General features: G+C 38.7%; 1 protein-coding gene across 1 annotated transcript; it reads left to right on the top strand.

Moving 5' to 3' along the window:
* The first annotated feature begins 614 nt into the window (after positions 1 to 614).
* LOC128699501 (cuticle protein 19-like) lies at positions 615 to 5,346 on the top strand. Its single transcript, XM_070098052.1, has 4 exons — positions 615 to 669; positions 3,810 to 3,878; positions 4,297 to 4,434; positions 4,901 to 5,346. Exons 1-4 carry the CDS (start codon positions 658 to 660, stop codon positions 5,027 to 5,029), a joined length of 348 nt encoding a protein of 115 aa, XP_069954153.1. The 5' UTR covers positions 615 to 657; the 3' UTR covers positions 5,030 to 5,346.
* Positions 5,347 to 12,421: the final 7,075 nt, after the last annotated feature.

The following is a 12,421-nucleotide window of genomic DNA, read 5'->3' on the forward strand; positions in this document are numbered from 1 at the left end:
AATATATTTAAACATTTTCCGCATGCAGTCGATGAAAATTTAACACCAAATTGCAAAAAAAAAAAAAAAAATGCCGTTATCTTGCAAGATATTGAGCAATTTAAGTTGTTAAATGTTACTGTCATATTACAATATCATACTCTTAATATAACTAAACTGGTTTAAGTTTATTTGGTGGCGCCCCATTATATTTCGATCAAGAGTCGTTGGCTGGAAGCCAAGAATAATTTTCGGAAAGCGAAATCTTGTCACTATTTATGCCAAAAAATGATTGCTGGTTTTTTCAGACAATTCACCCACTCAAACAGTAATCAACATAAGGTAACCCAGTATCTGGGTTATCAAGAAAAGATCATTTCTGTTCCAAAGACCCAAGGAGACTCAGACAGGGAAAGTGTGCACCATTGTGTGTGCAGAAGTTAATTACAGTTTGTGGAGTAAGGTTTTTCCAGTCAATCTTAAAGTGTGGCGTGAAGCCTGAATTGACACGGGGCCGCTTCGGACGAGCGGGATCCCTCAAATGGTATCCTTGAGAGGAGCTAGGTGGGAAGGTGCATCAACTGGTTGTATATAAACACAAGGAAGGGCGTACTCCCTACAGTTTCCTAGTCGCCGCTCCCTTCAGTTGACATATCTGCATCCCTCTCCTACAGTAATATGGACTTACAAGTAAGAATATATATCTTAAGAGTTTTTCAAAGTATGCTTTAACTTCACCATAGATAAGAAAAAAAGATAAAAATGTAAATTTATCAAATTTGAAGAAATAATTTTCCCTTTCCCTTTCTTTCGTTTCATTGAAACGAAAGATTTCACTTCAAATTTGTGAAGTGGTTATTCAAAGACAAATCGAAATTTAACCAAATCTGCAACGCCTCAAGATATTTTGCAATATTAAATTAAAATTTAGAATAGATCATCGATATTTTGCACGCCCACAAAACAGGTCAGTAATAATTTCTTTATACAAATTATCATGCGCTATGACCACTAATCTCTTTTGCATGGTACGAAAAGTGGTTTCATGATACACCGATAACTGTTTAAATTATCTATATTTTAAACTAGGCAGATGATTCTTGAGAATATCATTAGTCTTAAAATCTAACTTTTTTGTTTTTGATTAAATAAAAAAAAATATAAAAAAATATGGAAATTAAAAAAGCGAAGAAAAATTTTAATTATAAAATTAGGGGACATACGAGAATACAGAGTTTAACTGGAGCTGCTTCCGGAGGTCATCGTCCCCACGGCCCGGTTCCAGACCAGGCCTCCTGGTTACTGACCTGATTGTTCAAGCTGTTAGTGCCCGTCGCCCGCAGCCCATGGTATGCATCACAAAGTGGCTGATCAGAAACTGTTTTGAGAAACCCCTCTTGAAGACAGCTAGGGGTTTGTTGGTAATCCCTCTTATGCATGAAAGGAGGATGAAGAATCGTGGTCCCTTTTAACACTTATTGAGTTCTCAATGTACTTATCGCTACCCTGCTTTTCATTGGAGGTAACCGTACTGTACCGTCTGCCAAGCCTCTTATGTTCGTAAGTAGTTATTTCAGTGTGCAAATTTGGGACCAATCCCTCCGGTAAATTCCGGGTACAGATTATAATATATCTTTCTTGCACTAGTGACTTCAAGCACTCACAGAAATTTAGGTGCTTGACTAAGTTTCTACGAGCTGTGAAGGTTCTCTACATATTTTTAAACTAAGCAGTTTCGCCTGCCTTGTTGGCCACCGTTAGTACACAACAATATTCTGAGAGATCATCGCTCCTATAACACACTCCAAAATTTTTTGAACGTATAAAATTGAATATGTTACGTGTGCAATAAGAAGTGAGAATTAATAAGCATAAGAGACAGATAATTTATATCAGAGATGAAAGACAGCCTCGAGGATTGTACTTACGTGACTCAGACGGACTAGCATTTTTTTAATTCAGAGTTAAGCGCTAAACCCATTAAGATCAGAGTTCGTGGGAAATGGGAGAGGCTGGGGAATTCATGTTTCATCCGAGGAAATTCACCCGAGGAAATCGAGGTCTGCCCCGATTACCTGGATGAAGAGCTCTTCACCAGCACCTCCTTTGAAAGGAAGGAGTTGATCTTGGACGAGCACCTCTTTTACAATGAGTATTGAGCCACCATCACTCACTGTGTTTAATGACTCACAAAGATTTAACGCTCCATATACATGAAAGAAAAAAAAAAATAAACGAGACTACCCACTGACTAAAAAACAGTAAACCTACCCCATTAAATATAGAATAAAATCTAGAAGTTAGGCTTTCATACAAAGCCTAACCCCCCCACAGACCTTCCACTAACATTTTAGTCACCAAACTGTTATGAACTCTAATCCTTTATAAAGATTCGTTGATTTCACGCTGTCTGGACGCTAAGAACACTATAACGTCAAGTATTACGGAACTGTGACTCTTCATAGTCTCTCTTTAATAATACCATTTTTTTATTTCATCATTAAATGGATTTCAAATTTAAGAGTGAATGATAAACCATACTGAATGTTATGCAACAATATTACATTTCAAATATAAAAACATGTTTAACGAAAATACGCATGTAAATGCTATGTGCGTACTTCCAGAAGCAAAACTTTTTTAGCAAAAAATCAATTGTTTAACTACGCTTTGCTACTTTGCTGAAGGTTACCTTTAAGCTATACTTTCTAGTTAATGCATTTTAGTCTTTTTTCTCCCCTCTTCCGAGAATATATGCTACAGGAGCCTTCGACTTGATAACAAAACCTTTTTTCGTGATCCCAGGAAACCGCATAATAATAACCCAATTATATTAGTTTCGTTATCACAGTAGAACACAATAACGAGATAACATTATTAATGTGATAAATACCATCAGCTTTATTACTCTTTTGTATTACATAATTCCATAATAACAATTAGATTTGAAATTTGCATTTGCTTAATTTCAAGTTTACATCCTGTTTTTTTTTTTATATCAGTTCTCCGTGATGGGATTTTTATTACCATTCTAGATCTGAAACATTTTTAATATCATTCATCACCCACAAGGGTTTTCAGTACAATTCCAATTCACCGGCCTATGACCTTGTCACGCAAGTGTCAGAATGTGAGGGGTGTGTTTCATATAGTGGTTCATCCAGTTCAAAAATTCACGGTTTCGTTTTACATTTTTGTATGTAAATACAAGAGTATGCTCGCTTACCTTGCCGTATTCGCAGATATACGTGCAAAGGTTGAGGGAAGATGCAAGATATACAAAGGACTTTGTGTTTTGCAGCGGTTGAGTCTTAGCTCTTGGCGCCTTTTAATTACTTACTAACGGCTTTACACATTCCTGGCCTCTAGATCCCAGTCATATCTGCTATTCAAACTGCGTATGGAGTTGGTCCTCAGCAACTATCTAGTTCGCTCCACTTACAACTCAGATACTAAGAAGTATTTAACATTCACGAAGCTCATGTGCGTTTTTAGTTGTCATTTATTGTCCCTGATTTGCTCTCCTTGTATGTCAGCCTATCCCTGTCCATCTTAACCTACTCTTCTTACTATTCTGTTCCTCCTACTCCTGGTATTAATATGTCACAGCTCTACTAAACTTCTGTGTTATCTAGGCTGCTCAATATGATAACACTCGCTTAAATCCATGCGTTAAATATAAAAAATCTAAACTACACACATTCCGTCTGGACATCTGGAGATACAAGATTGGTTACGTACAGCCACACATGAACACCATCGTGTTCATCCAGTAATAATAATAATGTTAAAATTAATATTGTTATAAGAACACGTTCTCCTGCTGGCAGGTACTGACGATTATGATCGTGGTGGGGGCGACCACTGCAGACCCAGGCGACTATCAAGTTTACCCCTCGGTAAGTATTGCAACTTTGCCAACTCCTTGTACCACATGTAAGGTACATCTTAACACATAAATGCTGCCGTTTATCTACTCCGTATATCACACGTACTGTACACCATAACTTATAAATGCTGGAGTTTATGCATAAAGTTTTGACGCAAAAGAGTTTATCTTAAAAAAAAAAGAAAAAAATCATTAGTATTAATGCTAGAAAACAAATGTAAAAGTTTCCTTTAACTGTAATATTACATAGGATATACATAAAACTAAAATTATCCATAAGCTAGTCAGAAAATTATCTTTGCCATGCTCCCTTATCCAACACAGCAAGCAATTATGCCACTCCCTCAGTAACATAATCCATTTAACCAACTATGCCCCTTCCCATCTTCATTCATGCAATCAAACTACATTCTTGTGCTCTTCCTTAGGTGCCTCTGCCGTACCAGTTTAACTACGCTGTACACGACGACTACAAGGGCACGCACTTTGGCCAGAACGAAAAATCTGACGGCAATGCCGTCCACGGGTCCTACAATGTGGCCCTTCCCGACGGCCGCAAACAAACGGTACGTGGGTGTGGTACGCGATATTCTGTCACAGTTCGCAGAGTCCCGGGTATACACCCTAGGAAGGGGGTTGTTTACAAAATGATATACGTGCATATGGTATAAGCGTCGCAGGGTTTGAGTTGATAAAATGGGTTTTTAAACCGATTTCCTTTGTTAGATACACTTTTATAAAACGAATTTCATTACTTAACGTTCATGGGCCATCGTAATAAGCAATCCATGGATAGATTAGTGCACAGCATATGAGCTTGTTCAGATGATGCTTGTGATGAACCTACACAGTATCCGAACACTCATAATAAGTGTGAATGATCGGACGATGCTTGTTCTGGCTCAAAGACCAGTACACTAAAGTGTGTTCGGATGATGTTTGAGATTCATACTTTGCCTTACAGACAAGCTTACCTTCCTTCTTCAACCCCCTCAAAGGTTTTTCAATTTTGTTGAGTGTCTTGTCTTGTAGGTGGACTACACAGCTGACCACTACAAGGGTTTCGTGGCCAAGGTCAGCTACGATGGAGTAGCGAAACATCCAGCGAAGTATGGGCCCCCCATCACTTTCCAGCAAAGCGGTGGCGGAGGCTACCACTAAAACCTGGGAACTTCCACTACAACACCAGGGATACCACTGCATCAGGAATACTAAATTATATGTGGTGAGGGCTATCAGTGAACTCCGGGAGGCTGTCTGGGGTCGTGGACTACTTGTAAAAGTCAGGAACTAGCAAAGATCACATATGTAATCAATAAACATGAACCTATATTAAGAAGCGCCTTGAACCAAAATTATGGTGTACCACTGTATCATCTTGCAATCCTAGCCACAAAAAAAAATATTTATACAAAGATCAATTTTTTATCCTTCGATTTTGACCTCTTTAACTCCAAATTATATTAACTAAGTGTAGATTTTGAGCCACTAACTTTTCAAGTTTATCTTTCTCATTTACTTATAAACTCATAAAACCATTTCTGCACTTTGTTTCCCCCCCCCCACAAAAAAAGACCAGAAATTATGAACCTTTCATAGATTTCAAGAAAATCTCATGAAGTGTCCATCTCTTGCTCCTTAATCCATTCTTCATCCTCCTCACCCAAATAACTCTGCATGTGTGAAGACAAGACTTAGAGCAGACAGCGTTTACTGTGACAATATTTCACTCTAAGGACAGTTTCTCCCAAGCTCTCCTTAGAGCGAAAAGTTGTCACAATTAACAGTTGTTAATAAATAAATAAATAAATATATATATATATATATATATATATATATATATATATATATATATATATATATATATATATATATATATATATATATTCAACAAGTCGGCCGTCTCCCACCGAGGCAGGGTGACCCAAAAAAAGAAAGAAAATCCCCAAAACGAAAATACTTTCATCATTCAACACTTTCACCACACTCACACATTATCACTGTTTTTGCATAAGTGCTCAGAATACAACAGCTTAGAAGCATATACGTATAAAGATACACAACATATCCCTCCAAACTGCCAATATCCCAAACCACTCCTTTAAAGTGCAGGCATTGTACTTCCCATTTCCAGGACTCAAGTCCGACTATATGAAAATAACCGGTTTCCCTGAATCCCTTCACTAAATATTACCCTGCTCACACCCCAACAGATCGTCAGGTCCCAAGTACCATTCGTCTCCATTCACTCCTATCTAACACGCTCACGCACGCGTGCTGGAAGTCCAAGCCCCTCGCCCACAAAACCTCCTTTACCCCCTCTCTCCAACCCTTTCGAGGATGACCCCTACCCCGCCTTCCTTCCCGTATAGATTTATATGCTTTCCATGTCATTCTACTTTGATCCATTCTCTCTAAATGACCAAACCACCTCAACAACCCCTCTTCTGCCCTCTGACTAATACTTTTATTAACTCCACACCTTTTCCAAATTTCCACACTCCGAATTTTCTGCATAATATTTACACCACACATTGCCCTTAGACAGGACATCTCCACTGCCTCCAACCGTCTCCTCGCTGCTGCATTTACCACCCAAGCTTCACACCCATATAAGAATGTTGGTACTACTATACTTTCATACATTCCCTTCTTTGCCTCCATAGATAACGTTTTTTGACTCCACATATACCTCAACGCACCACTCACCTTTTTCCCGTCATCAATTCTATGATTAACCTCATCCTTCATAAATCCATCCGCCGACACATCAACTCCCAAGTATCTGAAAACATTCACTTTTTCCATACTCCTCCCCAATTTGATATCCAATTTTTCTTTATCTAAATCATTTGATACCCTCATCACCTTACTCTTTTCTATGTTCACTTTCAACTTTCTACCTTACACACATTCCCAAACTCATCCACTAACCTTTGCAATTTTTCTTTAGAATCTCCCATAAGCACAGTATCATCAGCAAAAAGTAACTGTGTCAATTCCCATTTTGAATTTGATTCTCCATAATTTAATCCCACCCCTCTCCCGAACACCCTAGCATTTATTTCTTTTGCAACTCCATCTATAAATATATTAAACAACCATGGTGACATTACACATCCCTGTCTAAGTAGTCTCCCTCTCTTCTACACACCCTAACCTGAGCCTCACTATCCTCATAAAAACTCTTTACAGCATTTAGTAACTTACCACCTATTCCATATACTTGCAACATCTGCCACATTGCTCCTCTATCCACTATCATATGCCTTTTCTAAATCCATAAATGCAATAAAAACTTCCCTACCTTTATCTAAATACTGTTCACATATATGCTTCAATGTAAACACTGGATCTACACATCCCCTACCCACTCTGAAACCTCCTTGCTCATCCGCAATCCTACATTCTGTCTTACCTCTAATTCTTTCAATTATGACCCTACCGTACACTTTTCCTGGTATACTCAGTAAACTTATTCCTCTATAATTTTTATAATCTCTTTTGTCCCCTTTCCCTTTATATAAAGGGACTATACATGCTCTCCGCCAATCCCTAGGTACCTTCCCCTCTTTCATACATTTACTAAACAAAAGTACCAACCACTCCAACACTATATCCCCCCTGCTTTTAACATTTCTGTCATGATCCCATCAGTTTCAGCTGCTTTACCCCTTTTCATTCTACGTAATGCCTAACGTACCTCCCCCACACTTACATTCTGCTCTTCTTCACTCCTAAAAGATGGTATACCTCCCCGACCAGTGCATGAAATTACCGGCTCCCTTTCTTCCTTAACATTTAAAAGTTCCTCAAAATATTCTCGCCATCTACCTAATACCTCCATCTCCCCATCTACTAACTCCCCTACTCTGCTTTTAACTGACAAATCCATACTTTCCCTAGGCTTTCTTAACTTGTTTAACTCGCTCCAAAACTTTTTCTTATTTTCATTAAAATTTCTTGACAGTGCCTCTCCCACTCTATCATCATCTGCTCTCCTTTTGCACTCTCTCACCACTCTCTTCGCCTTTCTTTTACTCTCCATATACTCTGCTCTTCTTATAACACTTCTGCTTTGTAAAAACCTCTCATAAGCTACCTTTTTCTCTTTTATCACACCCTTTACTTCATCATTCCACCAATCACTCCTCTTTCCTCCTGCCCCCACCTTCCTATAACCACAAACTTCTGCCCCACATTCTAATACTGCATTTTTAAAACTATTCCAACCCTCTTCAACCCCCCCACTACTCATCTTTGCACTAGCCCACCTTTCTGCCAATAGTCGCTTATATCTCACCCGAACTTCCTCCTCCCTTAGTTTATACACTTTCACCTCCCTCTTACTTGTTGCTGCCACCTTCATATTGTCCCATCTACCTCTTACTCTAACTGTAGCTACAAGTAAATAATGATCCGATATATCAGTTGCCCCTCTATGAACATATACATCCTGGAGCCTACCCATCAACCTTTTATCCACCAATACATAATCTAACAAACTACTTTCATTACGTGCTACATCATACCTTGTATATTTATCCTCTTTTTCATAAAACATGTATTACTTTTTACCAAATCTCTTTCTACATATAGCTCAATTAAAGGCTCCCCGTTTACATTTACCCCTGGCACCCCAAATTTACCTACTACTCCCTCCATAACATTTTTACCCACTTTAGCATTGAAATCCCCAACCACCATTACTTCTCACACTTGATTCAAAACTCCCCACGCATTCACTCAACATTTCCCAAAATATCTCTCCTCTACACTTCTCTCTTCTCCAGGTGCATACACGCTTACTATAACCCACTTTTCACATCCAATCTTTATTTTACTCCACATAATCCTTGAATTAATACATTTACAGTCCCTCTTTTCCTGCCATAGCTTATCCTTCAACATTATTGCTACTCCTTCTTTAGCTCTAACTCTATTTGAAACCCCTGACCTAATCCCATTTATTCCTCCCCATTGAAACTCTCCCACCCCCTTCAGCTTTGTTTCACTTAAAGCCAGGACATCCAGCTTCTTCTCATTCATAACATCCACAATCTCTTTCTTATCATTTGCACAACATCCACGCACATTCAGACTTCCCACTTTGACAATTTTCTTCTTATTCTCTTTAGTAATCTTTACAGGAAAAGGGGTTACTAGCCCCTTGTTCCCGGCATTTTAGTTGACTTTTACAACACGCATGGCTTACGAAGGAAAGATTCTTATTCCACTTCCCCATGGATATAAAAGGAAAAGTAATAAGACCAAGAACTATTAAGATAAAATCAAAGAAAACTCAGATGAGTGTGTATAAATAAACGTGTACATGCATGTGTAGTGTGACCTAAGTGTAAGCAGAAGTAGCAAGACATACCTGTAATCCTGCATATTTATGAGACAGACAAAAGACACCAGCAATCCTACCATCATGTAAAACAATTACAGGCTTTCGTTTTACACTCACTTGGCAGGACGGTAGTACCTCCCTGGGTGGTTGCTGTCTACCAACCTACTATATATATATATATATATATATATATATATATATATATATATATATATTATAAATATATACACACACACACAGAGATAGCACTTCGTAATCACTATCTTCCTTAAAATAAGAAGGAGAAAAAGAGAGTTAAACTACAATGGGAAGAAAAAGCAAGTAAGCCACACATCCCACAGTTACAGGAAGCTGGAAAAAATCTGTGGCGAAACCACGACTGACTGGATGCATGGTGCAACGTTCCTTAGTTTTGTCTGGTGACATCTACATCAGAACAGTTTCTCATCTGCCGGATGGACATTCCTTAATTTTAATTTTATTTTTGTAGGTGCTTTTTTTTTCTATAATGTTAAGTCAGGAAAGTGTTTGGGATCTCTCTATTCTCATGTCATAATATCCAACAATATCTTGAAATTAATGAAAATTTCAGCATATGAGGCTTTTTTGAATCCCAGTTACGTACACTACTACTACTAATAATAATAAAAAAAATAATAAATAATAATAAATACTAATAATAAAACACTAATAATAATCAGACTAAGTGCTAAACACGGAAAAAACAAAGCCAATAAGAAATTACAAAGTTATAGATTAAGTTTTTATTGAATTTAGGTTTGGCTCGGTTAGAACTTGACAAACAAAAAAAAAAAAAGGAAAGATATACCGATTTTTTTTATTTCGAAGCATTAACTTCACAAAACAAAAAAAAAATAAAGTGCAAACTGCGAATTCGTTCCAAGAAGTATTTTTGGTGGTGTTGGTGGTTAAGTGTGGGAGATGAAGCCGCTGCTGAGGTGAGAACGCACGCACACGTCTTCAGGTGTGTGTGCCTTGCTCTGAAAGTATCAGGATTTAGAAGGGCTACTGGACGATGTTTGTGTGCTCACTATGTTGTACTCGCTCAGCTGTGTTCGATTCACATCTCCGGGCTCCGCCTAACCCGTATAGAGTATCTTTACTGTCTCCTGGCCTCCCGGGCCAAGTCACAGCCACTCTTGAAACTTTGTATACCTTTACCACTGATGATTTCCGAGAGTTTTTCTACTTCGGAGCCCGGTCATGGGCCAGGCTCGTCTGTCTGGTGTCTGCTTGGTCAACCAGGTTGTTGCTACTGGCGGCCCGCTGATGGTGACTGCTTCCACACTTCATTTGTTACAAATCTACCACTCACCGTGGTAATAATAAACTAAGAATATAATAATCATACTGTCCAAAGTCTCTATGGCATAACTGTGTGTTGACCTGCTCTCTGTCCCCTGGCTCCTCTACGTTCCTGAAAATGAAGACTTATCTGGGTCTTAAATTTTTACCTGTGCTCGCCTGGTCTTCTTCCCCACCACACAAGCTGTCTCTTCCTCTCTACCTGTGTAATGAATGGAAGAAATGGCGCCTAGGGAATGTGAGGTAATCATACTCGATACGAAAAGATGACTCCAATTCACTGAATCAATATCCCTTCAACGGCATCAAGGGAAGCACCTACAGAAATAAAGCTGCTCGCGGAAACACAGAAGGATGTAGTTTCCACAACAACGACGAAGTCCATCTTCAAACATAGCATTTATCAGGATGTCTTTACGTGTAATAACAACTGTGGTCTTTTGTGCACGCTTTCACTAGCTCCTGCAGATCGCAGGTACACAGGTGAATGCAGCCATTACCTCTCCGTCATGAGAACAGTAACCATTAAGGTGTGAAAAGATGTGGCGGGTGTGTGTGTGTGTGTGTGTGTGTGTGTGTGTGTGTGTGTGTGTGTGTGTGTGTGTGTGTGTGTGTGTGTGCGCGCGCGCGCTTATCAATTACAATTTACGTACGTATGTGCGCTCGCTTCCGTGGATGCTTATGCACATCAGAAATCCTTTAACCCTTTACCTTTAAGCTACTCCTTAAAGTATCCAGACATGGTTATGGCTATCAACACGTCCACAAAGGGCTCAAGGCTTTTCAACATCCTTCGAACACAAATCCAATTACCAATAAACCCCTACTGCCTTTACGACGGGATCTGACAAGTTCTTCTAGGCAGTTCCTGATCAGCCAGAATTTGATGATTTCGTGGAACCGCTTGAAGCAAGCACCAAAGTCAACAAGGACGCAAAGTCTAAAAGCGAGCCACATGAGCGATAATTTCCTGAACCATCAACAGGAGCAACTACTATACACTATAGACTTCAGCTTCAGTCAATAATCCAAGTATTATCACTAGAGGGGGAGAGATCTATTGGCGTGTCCGCAATTAGTTCTGGCTTAAACACGAGTACATCTTTGTCCCTGACATTCTGACATTTAATTTACATAAAAATTAACGAAGAAATAAAAATACTTGAATTAATGGGATTAAATAGTGTTATAATCAGCGTGTAGCCCAAACTATCGAACTCTGAACACAAACATTTATGAGTACCCTGACAGATTAATATACATCAATAGGGTCCCTTACAGGTGACTACGCATCAAAGAGCTCCCTCACAAATGATTATACATCAGTAAGTTCCTTACATGTGAATATGCATCAATGAGTCCCCTCACAGGTGGATATACATCAAAGAATTACCTCGTGTGTGAATACGCACTAACGAGTTCCCTATTACAGTGTTTTGCCGAGTCGTGAAAGTTTCAGTTCAACACAATTTTGATTTCTTTAATTCTGAACTATTTCATTAACAGTTTAGTTAGTTTAATATGTTTATTATGCACCCCATACCCATCCTGTGGGCTGTAGTCAAAAGATTACAGAGGTACATAATGGGTCCAGGGACTGGACCTCAAAGTTTTGATAGCTGAGCAAGTTACAGAGGTAATGAATTCAAAATTTACAAAGGTAATGAACTCACAATTTACAAAGGTAATGAACTGTTGCTATTTGTCGAAAACATGTGCCTTAAAAACATTTAATTTTTTTATTATTATCACACCGGCCGATTCCCACCAAGGCAGGGTGGCCCGAAAAAGAAAAACTTTCACCATCATTCACTCCATCACTGTCTTGCCAGAAGGGTGCTTTACACTACAGTTTTTAAACTGCAACATTAACA

This window comes from Cherax quadricarinatus, chromosome 61 (assembly GCF_038502225.1).
Source record: "Cherax quadricarinatus isolate ZL_2023a chromosome 61, ASM3850222v1, whole genome shotgun sequence".
NCBI classification, from domain to species: domain Eukaryota; kingdom Metazoa; phylum Arthropoda; class Malacostraca; order Decapoda; family Parastacidae; genus Cherax; species Cherax quadricarinatus.

Bases quoted from the DNA above. Each gene is read 5' to 3' on its own strand.
- LOC128699501 (XM_070098052.1), top strand. The intron at 3,879-4,296 runs GTAAGTATTGCA...GCTCTTCCTTAG, and splicing joins ACTATCAAGTTTACCCCTCG to GTGCCTCTGCCGTACCAGTT. The intron at 4,435-4,900 runs GTACGTGGGTGT...CTTGTCTTGTAG, and splicing joins CCGACGGCCGCAAACAAACG to GTGGACTACACAGCTGACCA.